This window comes from Hippopotamus amphibius, chromosome 8, assembly GCF_030028045.1.
Source record: "Hippopotamus amphibius kiboko isolate mHipAmp2 chromosome 8, mHipAmp2.hap2, whole genome shotgun sequence".
Classification (NCBI taxonomy): Eukaryota; Metazoa; Chordata; class Mammalia; order Artiodactyla; family Hippopotamidae; genus Hippopotamus; species Hippopotamus amphibius.
This window is the reverse complement of record NC_080193.1, coordinates 12,423,549-12,442,500: the sequence shown is the minus strand read 5'-3', so window position 1 is coordinate 12,442,500 and position 18,952 is coordinate 12,423,549. Positions and strand designations below refer to the sequence as shown.

At 57.8% G+C, this 18,952-nt stretch overlaps 1 protein-coding gene across 1 annotated transcript; it reads left to right on the top strand.

Moving 5' to 3' along the window:
- Window positions 1-4,628: 4,628 nt before the first annotated feature.
- LHX5 (LIM homeobox 5) lies at window positions 4,629-13,928 on the top strand. Its single transcript, XM_057746630.1, has 5 exons — window positions 4,629-5,148; window positions 7,145-7,368; window positions 8,076-8,353; window positions 9,048-9,213; window positions 13,055-13,928. Exons 1-5 carry the CDS (start codon window positions 4,976-4,978, stop codon window positions 13,420-13,422), a joined length of 1,209 nt encoding a protein of 402 aa, XP_057602613.1. The 5' UTR covers window positions 4,629-4,975; the 3' UTR covers window positions 13,423-13,928.
- Window positions 13,929-18,952: the final 5,024 nt, after the last annotated feature.

The window sequence follows — 18,952 nt, the reverse complement described above, 5'->3', positions numbered from 1 at the left end:
CCGGGATGCCTAGGCCTAAACCCGCGCCCTGATCCACGCAACACACCCGGTAGACGTCCACCCAGGCCAGCCTGGGCGCACACGGTCCGGGGATCATCGGGCAAACCCGAACTCCCGAGGGCAGGGACTGGGGACTGGACCTGCCGGCTCGGCTCTCTGGGTCCCGCCGGAGCGCCAATCTGGCCGCTCTTCTCCAGCCTCCGGGCGGCAGGGCCCAGCCTCCACGCCCGCTCCTACTCGGGGGCCGATTCCTCGCGGCGGTGGGCAGTGCGCGGCGGCGCGGCGGGACGCTGAGTGTGTGTGCGCAGCGCGGCCTATATTTACACCCCAAACAAAATAATTACACTTTTGTCGGAGGGAGAAAGCCAGTGATTAGGCGCGGGCTCTTTGCGGCAAAACAGTTTCTCAGTGGTACACCAGTATAATTTTTCACGGCTGGCTGAAATCAAAGAGGGGAGGTAATGAATCCGGCGAGCAATTTAAATTTACAATTTGTAACGCCGCCGCCGCGCAGAGCCGGCCGAGAGCGCAGCTCTGAGGCGCTCGCTGCGTTTGTTTAATGTTAAAGCCGCGCTGGCTCCGGGGGGGGGGGGGGGGGGGGAGGGGATGGAGTGTGCGTGTTGGGTGGGGGGCGGTAATGGGGGAAGTCGGGAAAGGACCGGCTGAGACGCCCAAGAGACCACGGGGATAAGAGGACGAGGGGCGCGCTTGCCGGGTCTCCCCAGCGCGCGCGCGCTCCCCGAGAAAGGAGGCCACTCCAGTCCATTCAAAGGGAGGGGTTGTCTTCAGATGGGGCGAAGGGAGATACTCCGGCTGCCAGAAAAGCCCCCGTTTCTGCTTGCTGCAGAATCTCCCCAGGCTGGAGAGTTTCCAGTGAGGAGCTGGGAAGTGTTCTACGACCTGCGGGAAGGTCGGCTCCAAACACCCAGAAGAGTCCCCATTCCGGCCGCTGCCCCAGGTTCCAGGCTGGAGAAGTCGGGAAAGGAGCCCCCCCCCGCCCCCCACCGCAATCCCCAGGTCTGCGCGCTTCGAAACTCCCACCCCGGGCGGGTGCGTGCCTCCTCGCCGGTAATTAATTACCAAACTCAAGAGGGAATATGCAAACTGCATATTACTAACTCTACAGGGCTTAAGTGATTGGAAACAGATTATTATCTTGTTTGTCTTTTGTCTGTTTTACTTATCCCGCCGCCGTCTGTCGAGTTGTAATGTTGATACTCTTTACTCTAGGAGGAAGATTTTTATATAGTAAATTCCATCAACATCTTGTATAAGTGACATTGCGTCTCCATGCATTACCCTGTTAAGACACAAGCGGTTTATTAGTTACATATAGGAAGGGATTTCGCTGCCTGGTCGCCATCTGTTAGCACTGTTAGGGAGGGATAATTCGTCTAATAGTTGGTCTGCTGGCGCTTTTCAGAGGCTGTGCGCCCTGGAAGGTGGAGGGCTGATGAGGGCCAAGCAGGATCCCCTGCAACTGGGCTGGAGCGAGGGGGCTCTGGACTGAGGGTGGGCTGTGCTGAGGCTCTCAGAGAGATTCCTGTGACCTGGATGGGATGGGTAAACTCAGCTACAGGAGGCAAAAGGCCAGGCCAGGGCTTGTAGAAGCGGAGCCCTCATCTCCTGCCACCGGGCATCCAGTCCCCCATGACTCGTGACTCGCCGCATCCAGGCTCCAGGGGGCCCTGGGGCTGCTCTCTGAGACTGCCCATATTCCTCCTACCTCCCTGGCCTGGTATCGCAGCTGTTGGGGCCTGGCTGTGCGTTGGCATTTGAGCACATTCAGGAGGTGAGGGCCGGTGGATTTGTCCTAGACGGAGCCTGGCACACAGGCACCCAGCAGCCAGCAGGGTGGGCAGAGCTTAGGCTGGAAAGACACAGAGGACCTGGCTTTTCGGGTATCCTCTTGGGGCTAGGGGGAGGCTGGGCTCAGCACACCTAGCCCAGAGCAAGGGAGAAGACTGTCGTCTAGATGGGGGCTTTAATGACTGTATGGGAGTTCCCCACACACACCCCAAAATCCACACGATGCACAGTGAGAATCCTTCATCACAGCTTTGAGCCCGATGCTGGATTTGGATGCCAAGTAGAGAGGCAGAGGCAGGGAAACAAAAATAGAAAGAAACCGAGAAAGAAAGTGATGGGGAAACAGAGGGAAAGGAAAACAGAAAAAGAACAGAGGCTGAACATAAGAAAGAAAGAGAAATAGAAAGGAAATGATGTGAAGAGAACTCAGGAGAGATGGAGAAAACCCAGTGAGACAAAGACCAAGTACGCAGCGCAATTCACCTCCACTTGGAGCCTGGGCACCTCTCGGGTTCTTGTTTCTCTCTGTCCCTGCCCTGTCTAAGCTCAAGGACCCTTCGTAGCCCAGGAGGGCAGGGCCAGGCGCTGCCAGAAACTGCGATTTCATCTGGGGCTCCTGGACCTCTCCCGGCTGGGCCTGGGAGACCAGGCGGGAACTGGCCTGCTTGTTCCTGGCTGAGCCCAGCTCCATCCAGCCACACCTGTCCCTTGTTCGGCAAGCTGGAGGATGGAGTGACAGCAGAAGCTGCCCAGTCTGGGGACTCCTTTTCAGGAGCCCAGCGTGTGGGTCAGCGCCCCACCCAGTGACCAGCATCCATCAGTTCCCTGTCTGAAGCCAGATCACTTCCCATAGAGACTGTGGACTGTAAGGGGAAGCTGGAGGTCTGGACAGGAATCAGGGGGAAAAGTGAACATCTCTGTGCCTCCACCAAGTGCTCCAATACAGATATCCACAAATCCTGCTCCCTTTCAAATCCACAAAGGCAAGCACACTAGAAGTACACACACAAACATATCCCTCCCCCCCACCAAAAAAAACCCACTACAGGAGTCACATAAAAATACAGCTCTCTGCAGAAATACACACACGTAGACACACACACAATGATTGGCCCACAAGCACAGATCCACAAAATTCTGCACTCACATACCCGCCCAACCCAGCTCAGCTACACACACACACACTCACCTGCGCGCGATTCAGATTTTTCAAAGTCCACTTTCACCTCAATGTTAGCACACACCTGCACAAATAATCTCACACAGATGCACAATCACACAAGCAAACACCATCACATTCATGTGGCTGCAAATACATGTGCCTATAGATACACCAACAAAAACAGGAGCACACAGACACACACAAATATTAGCAGAACTATGCACAGATGTGAACACACACACAAAAATACACATGCCAAAATATATTCACATGATTGATTCATGAGTAACTTTCAAGAGAGGCAAAAACAAGATTCCCAAACAGCAAATATATACTAAAAAACTCAGCAAATGCACCCAAACACACATCCACAGCCAAGCCTTGGAGCACACACGCCACCACCACCCACCCCCCCCACACACACACACACACACTCCTCTGGCTCAGAGCCCATGAGCCCAGGCTCCACAGACCCCCATTAGCCCTCTCTCCTGGAGCCAGAAGGAAAAATCCCCATCTTGCCTGCCTGGCCTCCCTACCTTAGAGCACCCCAGTCAGTCGCTGGTTGGCACCTTGGGAAAGGAGGCATGGCCCTCTCCCTCCCGCCCAACCCGAGTCACATTTCCTGTCCATACACACCTCCAAACAGCCCCCACACCCTCTGAGCCCCGTAGAACGGCCCTTTCTGCCTCCTATGAAGGATCGAACTTGCACACACAGCCCGCACGCCCAGCGTGCGCAAACAGCGCCCGCGAAATCTCCAGCGTCCACCCCTCTCCCCCCTCCCCCGGCCGCGCTACCCACTCACCGCGGCGCCAGGACTGGCTGACCCGGGATCTGGAAGGTGCCGCGAGGAAAGCGGAGACGCGGTGAACGTCACTTCTGAGCTGGCTTCGGGAAGACCGGTGCGCCCTGGATCGGCCCCTCCCCACATCTCCCCGGAGCCCCGTGGCCAGCGCGCTCTGGCTGGAAACTCCGCGGTCTCGGACCGGGCCAGAGGGCCAGAGGACATCCTCCCAACCTGGACCTGGGCCTGCTGGACCTTTCTCTCTCTCTCTCTCTCTCTCTATCTCACCATGAGAAAGGCCGGGCTCGGCCCCAGCCCCCGTGTATGACAAAGGAAGCCAGGGCCACCTCCGCTAGTCCTGAGAACCTCGCTATCGCACCTCCAGGGCCCTGACCCCAGGGGCGCGCGGATGGAGGACTCCAAAACGCCGGGCTGGGCTGGGGAAAAGGAGACAGACGTAGAGAGCGATCCTGGCCTCGGGCAACTTCTGCAAGTTCCGTGGACTGAGAAGGGGGCAGAGGATCCCCCCCCACCCCCCCACACACACACACACACTAGGCCTTGGAATCCTGGCCCCACAATATGTGTGAAGAGAGACGCAGTTCTCAGATCGCGCGGCCCCCAGCCCCCAGCCCCAAACTGGAAGGTAAATACTTACTTAGCCTCCGAACCAGGTACAAGCTAATACTCAACAATACTGATGCCTTGTTTTTTTTGCTCTGTCCGGACCGCAACGCTGTAGCCAATTTAGATATGCTATAAATTTAAGAGGTTGCCATGGCCACCGCGCGCCCATTGGCCGCCGGGCCCCCTACGTGCCTCGCCACGTCACCAAATCTGAATAAGGATGCGCGAATTAGGCGGCGGCCAGACAAAGATGAGGATCGGGACCGCTTGAAAGTGGGGGAAAGTGCCGGCGCCTCCGCCACCGGGGAAAGCCGCTCGGCAGAGCCGAGGCCAGCAGCCACTCAAGATACACTGGGGCGCGCGGCCCGGGGCATGCGGCTGTGAACGCCACCACTCCCCACCCCACCCCGGGCAGCCCAGCGCCAGGCCAGCAACCACCCAAGGACTTGACCGGCTGAGTCTTGGTTCGGACCGGACTCGCCCCGCGGCGGCCAAAAGAAGAGGCGGAGAACAGCGGCGGGGCCAGGGGGCCCGAGGGCCGGGGGCCCAAAGGGAGGGCAAGGCGGCCCGAGCCGCCGGGGCGCGGGGCTATGATGGTGCACTGTGCCGGTTGCGAGCGGCCCATCCTCGACCGCTTCCTGCTGAACGTGCTGGATCGCGCGTGGCACATCAAATGCGTTCAGTGCTGCGAGTGTAAGACCAACCTCTCGGAGAAGTGCTTCTCGCGGGAGGGCAAGCTCTACTGCAAAAATGACTTCTTCAGGTAAGAGGCCGCTCCGCCCTACTGCCCGTGCGTCCGCCCTGCTCACGCGCTCCGTTGGGGCGCCGGGGAAGGGGAGACCACGAAACCCATCCTAGCCTCCCGGGCTCACCAGCTTCAATGGGGAGCCGAGGAGCCCACCACTCTCTTCCTGTCCTCGGTCCAGCAAGGGCCCGAACCCAGGCAGAGTGAGGAGAACGCTGCTTAGCTGCTTCTAGCTGGCTTTTCCAGGCTGGCTTGGATCAGTGGTGGGGCTCAGGGAGGAAGCCTGACAAACTTGCTCCCTACCCGTCTCTGCCCTTTCCTGGCCGACACCACCCCAGGGTGGACGCTTCCAGCCTGGTTCTAAGAGACTAAGGATTTTTTCGAACTTACGGGCAGCTGAGAGCATCTCCCAACCAGGCAGAGGGCAGGAGTCCAGAGGCTGGCCTCCAGGCAAGTGGGCCCCCCAGAGCCTCCTGGACAAACAGAAACTTCCCAGCTCCAGAGGGGGCTCAGCCAGAAAGGTCTCCTCTGGTGATGGAGGAGGGAATCTTCTCCTCATCCCCCAGCCCAACTCCTTAAACATTTTCTCCTGTGTTGAAAGTACAAATGAAATGGAAGCTGGAATTAGGACCTCCGGGGTCCAGCCTTGCTGCGCAAGGGGCCCCTCGGGCAGGTCACAGCAGATCAATTCTCTCAGCCTCAGTTTCCCAGCTGAGAAATGCCGAGGGTTGGCCTGGAAGGCTGTGGGGTTTGGGACAGCTCAGCCCTGCCTGCTTCCCCAGAGCTGGCTTTGTGAGTGCGAAGGCGCGGAGGGAAGGGGGGCGTGATTAATGCTGTGGAGAAAGGCTGCTCGCCGGCCCCAGTGGCTGGCACTAGGGAATTTGAATAGGAGAAAATGTCAGACGCGCCTTTACACGTGTAAACTCCCCGGCCCCAGAGGCCCAAGGCCCCTAATGTGGTGGTGCTTGCAAAGCACCTAATGATTTTTGATAAGGTCCATATGGCCAATTATGCTGCCGGATAAGGCCAAAAGTGACTTATGGCTTCTAATGCCCTCACTACATCAACGTCACCCAAATTCGCCCTGTTTAGAGACATGGGTGTGAGTAGATGTGGGGCCCCAGAGTCCTGGGCCCTCGCCCTCCCCCTCCCCCTGCACCTCACCCCTCCCAGTGCCAGTCCGCACCATCCATTTCAGGGGGGAGGCCGGCCTTCTCCCAGCGCTCAAGGAAGAAAGAAAAGGATTTAGACCAGGAACGCAGACAAGGGGGCATTGGAGAGATCCCCTGTCCTGGCCATGCAGGTTTAGGATGGCCTTCTGGCCACATTCTCCCACTGCCTGCCAGGGCCTGAGATGTGGGGAGCTGGAGACTCATTCTCTGCCCTCCAGAAGCCACAGGCCCCTGACTCGCTCCATCAGGACCCAGAGCAGGGACTGGAAAGTCTCCAGTGCTGGTGGAGCTGGAAATCAGCAGAAGATTCCCTCCTTCCTGCTCAGGTTCAGCTCAGGAGTGGGGCTCCCCCCTAACCCCCACTCCGTTGCTAGGACCCGCCAGCTGGCTGATTGGCCCTACTTGGACCCCAGCAGATTGTAAAGGATCCAGGAGGCAAAGCCAAGAAGTGGTCCAAACCTGGCCTGCCTGGCTTAAAATCCTTCATGACCTCCAGAGCAGAGTTTGCCCCCCAGGCGGATCTGGTAGGGATGTGGGGTGAGGGAGGGGTGCCACTTGGGGTGATCTGGGCCTTCTGCATGGCTGAAGGCTGCGCCCATTGCTGGAAGCCCAGCAGAGTCCAAAGAAACCTGACCGAGGCACGACAGTCCCAGTCCCAAGAAGAGACCAGGATATTTGTTTCACATCTTGCATGCTGGCCAGGGAGGACAGGATTGAGATCTCATTTGCCAGAGGTGGAAATGAAGGCTTCTCGGAAGCTAGGGTGGGGCGGGAAGAGGTCAGGGCTTCCGAAGGATGGGACACTGGGCTGGCCTCAGGTGATGGGCCTGTGGTGTCTGCAGGCGCTTTGGCACTAAGTGTGCGGGCTGCGCGCAAGGCATCTCGCCCAGCGACCTGGTGCGCAAGGCCCGCAGCAAAGTCTTCCACCTCAACTGCTTCACCTGCATGGTCTGCAACAAGCAGCTGTCCACGGGCGAGGAGCTCTACGTCATCGACGAGAACAAGTTCGTGTGCAAGGACGACTACCTGAGCTCGTCCAGCCTCAAGGAGGGTAGCCTCAACTCAGGTAGGAACCGCCCCCCTCCCGCCCCTCCGCAGCTCGGGCCCCCATGCCCTCCCGCCACAGCCTGGCCTGCCCTCCCTTCTTTGCCCCCTGCATGCAAGCAGTGCACGGGTCAGAGCTCTCCACTCCCAGCAGGCAGGTCAAGGCACACGGAAAGGCCAGGGGCTGGGAAGAGAGTCCGGGTTTGGAGCCAGTCTTCCAGGATGCCCACACTGCCAGCTCCTCCCCACCCTCCTCCAATTCAACAGCCTTTTCCAAGTTGCCCTCCTCCCCCGATTCGGAACCGCACAATTTCCCCTTGCTGAGACTTTTCAGCTCCTGGTAATTTCTATCTGCAGTGGGAGGACACTGATTGGGGTCTGAAGGAAGGAAAGAAGGGAGAGGAAGATTCCAGGCCCCCGGGGGGCATCTGTAACCTCCTCCCGCCCCCTGTCCTAGAAGGCCAGGCTCTCCAGAGAGCGCGCCTCCCTCTTTCTCAAGCACTAGCTGAAAAGTGCCGAGAGGGCTTGAGAAGGGCTCCTCCAAAGGCCCAGCCCCGCCTGGAGGGAGTGGGCGGGCGTCGGGCCCCTGGGGGAGGGGCTGTCGCAGGGTTTGGGAGGGAACCCGCCGCGGTTGGTGGTGGCCTGGTCCGGCAGGAACCGGCTACCCAACTGGAGAGGTCTCGGGCCGCCGCTGACGCCCTGTCCCCTTCCTGCCCCGTCCTCCCGCAGTGTCATCCTGTACGGACCGCAGTTTGTCCCCGGACCTCCAGGACCCACTCCAGGACGATCCCAAGGAGACGGACAACTCGACGTCGTCGGACAAGGAGACGGCCAACAACGAGAACGAGGAGCAGAACTCGGGCACGAAGCGGCGCGGCCCGCGCACCACCATCAAAGCCAAGCAGCTGGAGACGCTCAAGGCCGCCTTCGCCGCCACGCCCAAGCCCACGCGCCACATCCGCGAGCAGTTGGCGCAGGAGACCGGCCTCAACATGCGCGTCATCCAGGTGCGGCCCGAGCTGGGTCACCCCTCCCCAGCCCCGCTTCGTCCGCGAGCTGTGAAGCTCGGAGGAGCCTCCCACCCAGCCTCCTTGGCTAACAGCGCGCCGAGTTCGGTCTAGGGGCAGACGGTGCGTCGGCGGTCGGGGCCAGCTGCTCAAACTCCTAGCCAAAAGATTCAGCCTCGCCTTGCTGTCTTCCGGCGGTGTCGTCTTGGGCAGGTCACTTCACCTGTCTGAATCCCACCCCCGCCCCTTTCAAGGAATTTTTAAGTCTCGCTGGAGTACAGGACCTTTCCCGTCCTCCCATCCTCTGAGCAGAGAAAGAGGCGATGTTCTTCACGTGCTCTCTCCCTGCGCCCGACAGGCGGGCAGACAGACAAACGTCCGGAGCCCGGCTGGGGAGTCCCGGGGCCGAGACCAGAGCCATGCCGGGCGGGAGGCCTTTATAAAGCCGTCAGGCCGCGGATGGGCCGAGGACCAGGAAGCCCAAGTCTTTATGAGTCGCCCCACGGGTCCGCGAAATCCTTCACCCTTGGCTGGTTCGCCGAGGCCCCACTCCACCCCTCTGGTCTAATCCGGCCCGGCCCCCGGCTCAGGGCATTCTTGGTGCGCAGGAGGCACTAGGACCCAGCGGGGGTGGCCCGGGCAGGGAGAGGACGGGACCCGGAACAGAGCTCACAATCCCCATCCTCTGTCCCAGGTGTGGTTCCAGAACCGACGGTCCAAAGAACGCCGGATGAAACAGCTGAGCGCACTGGGCGCTCGGAGACACGCCTTCTTCCGGAGTCCGAGGCGCATGCGTCCGCTGGGCGGCCGCTTGGACGAGTCTGAGATGTTGGGGTCCACTCCGTACACCTACTACGGAGGTAAGCACCCTTCTTGGACGCGGTGACCCACACCTGGATCGATGCTGGTTGAGGGTGCAGGGCCAGATCCCCACGATCTCGGCTGTCCCGGGACCCCTCCCTCCCTCCCTTCTACCCGCGCAAGACATACACAGTCATGAGCGCACCTTAAGACACAGGCATCAACACAGGGACTCTCACCCACAGCTACCTCCTGGACAGAAAAGCAGACACATGGGTTCATTCAGCCATGCAGTGTGGTACCCACAGGTAAACACATGAGAAACGCAGTGACACAATCGCCCACGCAGGACCACATGAGTTCAGAGACCCCGGGGGACACGCATCTAGACACATGATCACCCACAACCAATCCAGTTATACCCTACCCCTTAGATATACTGACAGATAGGCCGGCACTCTCAGGCATCATACCAAGTCAGGCATTCCGCATGCCCCCCATCCCAACCTGACACAGAGCCTTCTGCTGCCCCGGCCCACAGCCCTGTTTGGCACCAGCAGGAGAGCAGGCACTGGAGGACAACAGCGGCGGTAGGGGATGGAGGGGTCGGGATTCATCCGGGGTCGCCCCCTTGTTGTCTTCCAAGTCAGCATCTCCTGTTGGGCCGTGGGGAACTGTGCACACAGCATCTGGCCCCGTTAGCTGGCAGTTGCTCTTCACTAGACTCCCGCGCACCCTCCAGCTTCAAGCGCACCAGGGTTCATCAGGGCTGGGCCGGGGGGCAGGACTGAGCCAACCCAGTTATCCGCTCTCTGTCTTTGGGACCTCAAGGGGCGAGGAGCCCGCGTTGCACAGAGGAATTCCGTGGTTGGTGTTACCAGGCTCAGGCCTGGGTGAACTCTCCTCTTGGCCACCGCTTCCCTTCCTCCATCCCTCTCCTCCCTTTTTTCTCACTTCGTTAACGGAAAACTTCACTCTCCTTCCTGAGTGACCTCGTCTGACTCCCTCACCCCTGTTGTTTTTTGTTTTGTTGTTATTGTTTTGAGAGCTAGTTGTTCTGGGCCCCTGCTGCACTGACCCACCGTCCTATGCATCCCAGATGTGTGAACTCAAGGAGGGCACCTCCCCCTTCTATTCCTGAGCCTCTGAACTTGGGGAGCCCCCAGGAATGCCTCTGCCCAAGAGGAATCTATGCTCAGTGCCACCCAGCCGAGGGGAGGAGGGGCAGGGGCTCGTAGCCCAGTTTGGGGAGAGGCACCTTCTCTTAGAGAAGTGGGCTTGGTGGCAACGTGGAGGCGGGAGGGCCAGGAGCCAGGTGCCCAGGCAGACCCAGAAGGGAAAATAAGAGAACCCTATAACCAGCTTTGGTATCCGCAGGCCTGGGAGGTTAGATCTTCTGGCCCTACGAGGGCCCACGGAAATTGTGAATGAAATGTGGTGATGTGCTTTTGGAGGAGAGACTGAGATGGCAGGGCCCAGGTTGGGGGGCTACAGATGCCAAAGGCAGCCCGGCTGGTGGACTTGTCCTGGGGCCTCTACGCACCGACTCTCTTCACCTATCTTTACCTCCTTTCGTGCAAAATCTGCCCTTCCCCCCCCAGCGCAAGGAGGTTGGCGGGGCGGTACCAGTCCGGATTTTTCCCCGCCTGGGTAATTAACGAAGGTTTCCCGCAGGACCGGTGTGCCTCTCACCCATCCCACCGCCTCCTCTACCCGCGTGTCTGCTGGATGGGGTGGGAGGCTGGACACGCGGGCCCCTCTTTCCCCGGAATGAGGGGGGGGTGGACCCCCCCAACCCCAGGGAGGCAGCCCCGCCTAATCCGCGCTGGGAGATCCCGGCGTCGGCGACCGGCAGCGGGCGAGAAAGGGGCCGGGCGGCGGGGCCGGCGGCTCCCCGTGGGAGCGCGGACAAAGCCCCAGCTGCGGCTTTTGTGCCCTTTTCAGACGGCGTTTGTTCCAATTACCTCCGGCCCGGCCGCCATATGGGCGGAGGCGGCGCGCTGCGCGCGGGGGCCGAGGCCCTCGCTGGCTAGCCGGCTCGCTCCGGGCCGTGGCCGTCCCCCATCCCCGTCCCTTAGGGGCCCCAAATTCGCCGCTTCCAACCTTTCTCTTCTCTTACGGGGAGAATGGAATGAGTGGTTTTTAAAAAGTAATTGGCGACCGTTTTAGCTGTTGCCTAAACCGTCTCCAAGCCCGCCTCCAGACACTCCCCATTTGGACTGATGTCAGGGAGCGTTTGGGGAAGGAAGGGGGCGGCAGGCGGCGTCCAGAACACGCCCGGGTGAGAGACCCCAACACTAAGCAGGAGGCGTGGGTTTGCAGAGGAGACCGCGGCTTCCAGGCGCGCCGGTTTTCCCGCCGTACAAAGCGGGTTATTGTGACGGTGCGGGCCAAATGGTGCTCCTTTCCTGGGTTCCCACACCCACTCTTTCAGGGGCCGACCTGGGGAGAGGGGAAGAGGCTGTTCGGAAGGACTTAGAGAAGGGGGCTTTAGGAGGAGCGCACAGCGTTGGTGCAGAAACACTTTGTTGAGAATGGGCGAGCGGGTAATCTAGAGCACCGGTGCTCCCTGAATTTGTGGGCAAAATTCGCATTTGTGCACTTTTCCGGAGAGAGAGCCCATAACTATTACCAGATTATCAAAAGGGCCCCATGTCCCCAAATGCTCCAAAACCTTGAGGTCCTAGCAAACCCACCCGGGGTGAGCCTGGAGGACCGAGCTTTTACCCCGAGGCGCTTGGAACTCTAGACGTGGCCCAGCGAGTGTTCTCATCCTCTTCCCCTCTTTCCCAAGTCTCCGGGGCTCCGCCTTCTCCGTTCCAGGCCAGGTGAGGCCGGGGCAAACTGTCGGAGCCCCACGCTCACTGGCACGGACGCGGGGCGCCGGACCGCGCCGGGGCGCCGGGCGCAGGGAGCGAAGGAAAGGGCGCCGAGGCCGCCTTGCGCGCTCCGCGGCCAGGTTTCCGCGGCCAGGGCCCAACTCTCCAGCCCCTCGACGCTCCGGCCGCGCTTCTTCCCCGCGGGGTCGCTGCCCGATCTCAATCATTTCGGTTCTGGGCTATGTCCGTCCCCCCGCATCCCCGCCCTGCTCCTCTCCCCGGCCTCTCAGCCCCCGCGTCTCTGGCCGTCTGTTTGACTCATCTCGCGCACCTCTGGGCTCCTCTGTCTCTCCAGATCTACCTTGCTCCTGGATCTCTCCCCAGGTTTTTCCTGTGTCTCTGACCACACAGCCGTCTCATCGTTCCCTTTGCGTCTCCTAGACTGTCTCTGCCTTACTCGAATAACCTCGGGTCTCCGTCTCAGCCTTGGTTTCGGTGACCGACTCTTTTCTTGCTCTGCCGCGGACTCTAAGGCTGGGGGCTCCCCGCTGCATGCCCTCTCCGCTCCCCTTTCACCCTGTCCTCTGCCGACCTCTCCCTGTCTTTTTATCTGGCGGTTGCCATGTCTCTCGCTCTCTGTGTATCTCTCACCAACTCTAAGACTGTCTGGATTCGTCACCTCCAGCCACCGCTGTCTCCTCTCCGTCTCTCTGTGTCAGGGACCCTCTGACATTGAAGGCTGTGTGTTCCTCACCGTCTCTGAGTCTCTCCCGACTCCTGAGTCTGTAGCCTTGGGCATCTCTGATCGTCTCTCTCCCCACCACGAGCTCCAGATCTGGTCCTCCGCCCCTCCGGCCTCCCTCTCTCTCCCTTGGTGTCCGCAGGCCTCTCCACGGGTCTTTCTCTACCCTCGAGTCAGTGTCACGCGCGGTCCGCCGTCAACGTCCTGTCCCGCTGGCCCCAACCATGTCCCCACGTCTCTGGCCTTCGTCTCCCCGGGTCCCCTCCCCCGGGTCCCTCGAGCCGCTCAGCGACCTCGCCATCTCTCACTCTCCCCTCTCCCGCCCCGTCCCCTCCGCAGACTACCAGGGCGACTACTACGCGCCGGGAGGCAACTACGACTTCTTCGCGCACGGCCCGCCGTCGCAGGCGCAGTCCCCGGCCGACTCGAGCTTCCTGGCCGCCTCGGGGCCCGGCTCCACGCCGCTGGGCGCGCTGGAGCCGCCGCTCGCCGGCCCGCACGCCGCCGACAACCCCAGGTTCACCGACATGATCTCGCATCCGGACACGCCGAGCCCCGAGCCGGGCCTGCCGGGCGCGCTGCACCCCATGCCCGGCGAGGTGTTCAGCGGCGGCCCCAGCCCACCCTTCCCCATGAGCGGCACCAGCGGCTACAGCGGACCCCTGTCGCACCCCAACCCCGAGCTCAACGAGGCCGCCGTGTGGTAAGGCCGCCGGGCCGGGCCGCCCCCCTCCAACCCCTACTCCCCACCCCGGCGCTCGGTCCCGGGGACCCCGCCCGGCCGGTCCCCCATCCCCACTCCGGACGCCGCCTCCCGAAACCAAAGCGCCCGACGCGGACGCAGCGCGGGGCGCCCTCGGGGGCTCTCTCTCGAGTCCGAACTCAACCGGCAGCTGCTTCTCGGCGGGGCGCGGAGGGGGACCGACCCTCCTCCCCTCATCTCCATCCACCCCGCGGGATCTCCGGGAACCCCCCCGGCCCGCTGCCAGCGCTCTCCCGGCAGCGGCGAGCAATTTCTTGGGACCAAAGTTAATACTCCGGAGGGTCAAGAGATTCCAAGCACGCTCTAGACGTCCCCCGACCCCCCCAACCCACCCACCACCTCTTTGGACCAAGAGGAGGCTGAAGCCAAGGGACGGAGACGATTTTTCCCCCTCCCTGCAATCCGAGTGGCATTTTGTAATCTTATTTCTCACTCTGCTTTCCCGTCTTAAAAAAAAAAAAGATAAGGAAAAGAGAGAGATCGAAGGGAGAGAGAGGAAAGGGAGCAAAATGAATTGGAGAGAAGATGGAGAGAGCGCCAGCCAGAGAGAGAGAGAGAAGATGGAGAGAGAGAGAGAATGAGAGAGAAACACGCTTGGATGGGGGTGTCACCGGGAGGAAGACAGATCCACCTGCGCGTTCGCGCCCCCTGGTGGCCAGTCTCGAGGATCACGGTCAGCTTTTCTAGGAAGGAGGGGCGGTCAGGACACCGCCAGCCCAGGAACAGACCCCCACCTCTTTCTTCCTTTGACATTTATTTTGAGCCCGGGGGTGGGGGGGTCCGGGCCAGACTCAAACACTCGCCCACCCTGCGCTCCCCCGGGCAAGGCGCCAAGATTTCTGGGCTCTGGCCTACAGACCACCCTCTCTGTGCCTGGGTCCTGGTGGCTGGGCGGTCAGGATGTACAGTATTATACTTTTTTGGAAGTTGAACGCTTCTAGTTTCCTTATTTTGTATAAAGAAGAAACAAATAAAGTATGTTTTTGTGTTTACTGTTTATTTATTGTACACTAGTTATCTGGGGTTGGACATTTTTATATTTTTAAGAGGAGGGTGGGCAGATTGAGGGAGGGGAGGCAGAAAGAGGTTTACCTAAAAAAACAAAAAACCAAAAAAAGACAAAAAAAAACACAAAAAATCAACTTTTTTAAAAAGAAATATTAATAAAAAATTCTTTTTTCCCTCTGTGCTGTGTGGTTTTCTTTGTTTGTTTGTTTGTTTTGCCTGTCTTCAGTCACTCTGGTGCTTGTTTCTGACATAAAACAGACTTGATGGGTGCAAAGACCTCTCCTCATCTAGCAAGGTGGGAGGGTTCTTTTGTCAAATACCAGGTAAGGAAGGTGCCTGTCATTTTTTTGAAGGCTGCTATGCCCCAATCGTATCTCCCCCTATTTTACGTAATGCCCCAATCTGACACAAGCCAGCCTGGCACGTAGTAGGTCTTCAAAATATTTGATGACTGGATGGATGTGTGATTTGTTTGTGCCCAGAAGAATTCTAGCTTCACTCCTAATTATGCCCCCATGTAATTCCAGGTGGCAAAAACAAAACCAAACAAAAAAACAGGCTGGTGGTCCCAGTGCTAGTTATCTGCAAGGCTATATTAGGACAGAAGTGCCCCCCAGGGAGAGCAAGGCTGTTCACCCTGCAATTAATTCTTACCTAGCGCATGCTTGTGTCCTTTGGTAAACCAGCATGATGGACATGATGGAAGGCGTCCTCAAGCAGATTTAACGGGCCAGAGTCCACTCCCTAAAGACAAGTCCCTCCCTCTCTCTGCCCCAGTTCCCCTACTTTCAAAAGTGGGGACTGGAGAGAGCGCTTCCTATGCCTTCAGTCCCTTTCCTCTCAAACACTGTAGAATGAGAGAAGCAGATGAGGGAGAGAAAAATAGATGCAAGAAGGTCCAGCACTTTGATGCCTTTTTCCCCAAGCTTAAGGTGCGGGGAGCTTGCCCATTTTAGCAGGGGCAGGAAAAGGAGGGGGCCAGGGAGCTGGTGGGGAGTGAACCACTACGGAATGGGCACATGCTAAGAGCCCTGCTCGTGTGGACGTCACAAGAATAATGCAAGGTGCCCTGGCTTTTTCTTTTCTTTCCTTATACCACATTTGTCTTTATCAGACAAGTGCTACTTGCCCATTGTGGAAAATCTAAAATTCCTAAATTTCAGATAAACAAAAGGAAGGAAAGGCAATCACCCAGAATCGCAAGAAGGTAGCTGAGGCCTTTCCTTCCAGACTTTTTTATTCTCCTTTTCTTTTTGATACTAGAGATCGTGCATATGTAGACAAAGAGCATGGACTTGCCCTTGGCCTGCTCACAGCTCTGGGAGCACCAGGCATGGGAGAGGCCCACTCATGTCACAGGATCCTTAAATAACCCTGGGGTGGCCCCTCCAACAGCTCAGAGGGCAGCTCCAGAAACCAGATTCCAGGGGGAATGTGATCTCTGGGGTCGTGATCAGGACTTGAAGCTAATTCCCCATGGGCTCTTTCTCTGAGTGTGAGAGTTGGGAGCAGAGATCACCTAGGAGTGGGCTGAGGGTAGAACAGAACAAGGGCCCTGGGGTCTGGGAGGCCATCTGGCTGGTCACTGTATCACCTTTTTGAGCCTCAGTTTGCTCCACCATGAAATGGGCACGCAATGGCATTTCATCCACATTGGAGAGATGCAATTTAACCCGCGGCCAAGGTTTAGGAAATCCAGGTCTTGGAGTCAAACCTCACCCTCATCTTCTGCCAGGCACATGCTCACACACACACACACACACACACACACACACACACACCAGCTTCCCTGAATGATAACAGGGGGAAAGTTGTGCCTCATGGGCGCTAGAGCACAGGCTCAGTAGTTGTGGTGCACGGGCTTAGTTACTCTGTGGCATGTGGGGTCTTCCTGGACGAGGGCTCAAACCCATGTTCCCTGGTGGCAGGTGGACTCTTAACCACTGCGCCACCAGGGAAGCCCCAGAGTCAAGTTTAGAATCAAAAACTTCTGCTGCCAGAGCCCAGATTGTCCCTGGACCTGGGACATTGCCCAGCACAGGTAAGACCTCATTCTGTGTCTAGCAACTACATGAATGAATGAATGAAATAAAATGAATGTGCTCCAGCTGCCATCAAAAGAGCTTCAAGAAAGACTCTAGGGACGTCCCTGGCGGTCCCGCTGTTAAGACTCCACGCTTCCACTACAGGGGGCACTGGTTCGATCCTTCATCGGGGAACTAAGATTCTGCATGCTGTGCAGTGTGGCTAAAAAAAAAGAAAAGAAAAGAAAGAAAGACTCTAATGAGTGCTAATTCTTACTGGTAGCAACCTCACTGGATTTTGTTTAAAACCCCTTCTGGGGTGTTTATAAACAAAGCCAGCCAGAAGGGCAAGGGGCGTGATGAAAATTGCCAAGGTCAAAAGACAGAGGACTTCCAGCTTCTCCATGTTTGCCCTTGTTTCTTTCTCTCTCTCCCCGTCCTTGTCCCTCTCCTCTTGCATTAATGTATCTGTTCATCTCCTCTATCTCTTCATCGCCTGTATTTATTATCATTTAAAAATAAAAGATCTCTGAGAGGAAAAAAAAAATACTGTGAGCTGTGCAGGTAAGGAGGTCAGCCAGCCCCTGGCTGCGCCCTCCAGCTCCAGGAAAAGGGGGACATCGCCTCTCCCTTGCTGCCCCTGGGCTGTAATTCTGGCCAACGCTGGACAGTGAAACCACACGTATTTCAGCCCCCGTCTCTGTCCTCCTGCCCCGATATGAACACCCCACGGAGCCCGAGCGCGAGATCTGACCCACTGTGCTTAGGACTAATATTTAAAATGCAGAATGGCTGTGGAGGGCGCCTGCTCCCAAGCCTTGTCGTGCAGTAAAAAGATATAAACAGAATAAATTACCTCTCCAGCTCGGATTATGAGAGTACCCATCTCCTGACCGGAATTTTAAGTCCTGCCTCCCTCGTAGCACTGCACACGGCTGATTTATGGAAACCCGAGCCCTTCTCTGCATATTTCTTCTGTTCAGCCAAGTGACCGAGTTTACCCTTCCTATGCCATTAGCGTTATTAACACCTGGGCAACCGATCATTGCAAATGGGCCATTTCTGTGATGAACGGAAACCTCTCCCGCTGCTTCTCTGGGGCCTTGCCTCCTCTGGCCTCCTCTTTCTGCATTTTGTGCCAGGGCTCAGGACCACCTCTAGGACCTGCTGATGGGCTCCCGGGGCGCTTTGGGAGGAAACCCGTCACCCCAGCAGGTGTCCGTGGCTTTCAGGCAAGCACGCAGAAAGTGACAACACCACTCTTTTTTTTTTTTTTATGCCTCCAGAATGTTCCGGATGGAGGGCAATGCCCTCTTGATCAGGGAAAGAAACTGCGGCTCGGAGATGGCAAGAGACGAGCCTAAGTTCGCAGACAGAGTTTACAGCGCAGTCAGGATCTGAATTCAAATCTTCCAGCCCCTTGATACTCAAAGTATGGTCCGTGGAGTGGCAGCACTGGCGTCACCTGGGAGGTGGGTGGAAATGCAGAACCCCAGGCCCCACCCCAGAACTTCAGAGCCAGAGAGTGCAAAGCCCCAAGAGATTGGGGGGCACGTTCGGTTCTTTGAAGCGTTTGCTCAAAAACACATCCAGATTCTCAATGATGCCTTTTTCACTGGAGGAAAACCTTACGGTGTAATTTCTCTTTGCTCAGAAGCAGCGGGGACCCCACTTCCATGGTCATACCAAGTGAAGATGAGGCAGCTGGCGAAACCAGTGTCACCTGCCTGGGCACCCGTAGCACTCTGTCCACCGCTTCCTCCATTCTATCACCTCAACCCACGTTGTGTCTGTGTCCCCACCGCCAGGCTGTGAGCAACTTGAGACCAGGAACTGTGTGTGACTGGATTTGGAGCGCTCAACCTCTCCGAGCCTCAGCTTTGCCATCTCTAAAAAGGGCACAATAAGATCTAACTTCAAGAGTCATTACTAGCGTTAAGTAAGGCTTTGTAAGTCTAAGCACAGTGCCTGGCACGGAGCAGGCTACTGAGTAATAAACAATGAATGAAATAATAATAATACAGGAATAATAACAACGGCTATTTATTGGATGCTGTAACCATTGTCATTATCCTGTTTTCTTTCTTTCTTTCTTTCTTTCTTTCTTTTTTTTTTTTTTGGCTGCGTTGGGTCTTCATTGCTGTGTGGGCTTTCTCTAGTTGCTGCGAGCAGGAGCTACTCTTCCTTGTGGTGCATGGGCTTCTCATTGCGGTGGCTTCTCTTGTTGTGGAGCACAGGCTCTAGATGCACGTGGGCTTCAGTAGTTGCAGCACGCAGGCTCAGTAGTTGTGGCACACGGGCTTAGTTGCTTCACGGCATCTGGGACCTTCCTAGACCAGGGATCGAACCTGTGTCCCCTGCATTGGCAGGTGGATTCTCAACCACTGCACCACCAGGGAAGTCCTCTTGTTTTCTTCTTTGAAGAAATGCTTAAAACATTTT

Excerpts from the sequence above, each read along its gene's own strand:
- LHX5 (XM_057746630.1), top strand. The coding sequence starts at position 4,976 with ATGATGGTGCACTGTGCCGGTTGCGAGCGGCCCATCCTCGACCGCTTC. Across the intron at positions 7,369-8,075 it reads GGAGGGTAGCCTCAACTCAG|TGTCATCCTGTACGGACCGC; the intron begins GTAGGAACCGCC and ends GTCCTCCCGCAG. Across the intron at positions 9,214-13,054 it reads TCCGTACACCTACTACGGAG|ACTACCAGGGCGACTACTAC; the intron begins GTAAGCACCCTT and ends TCCCCTCCGCAG.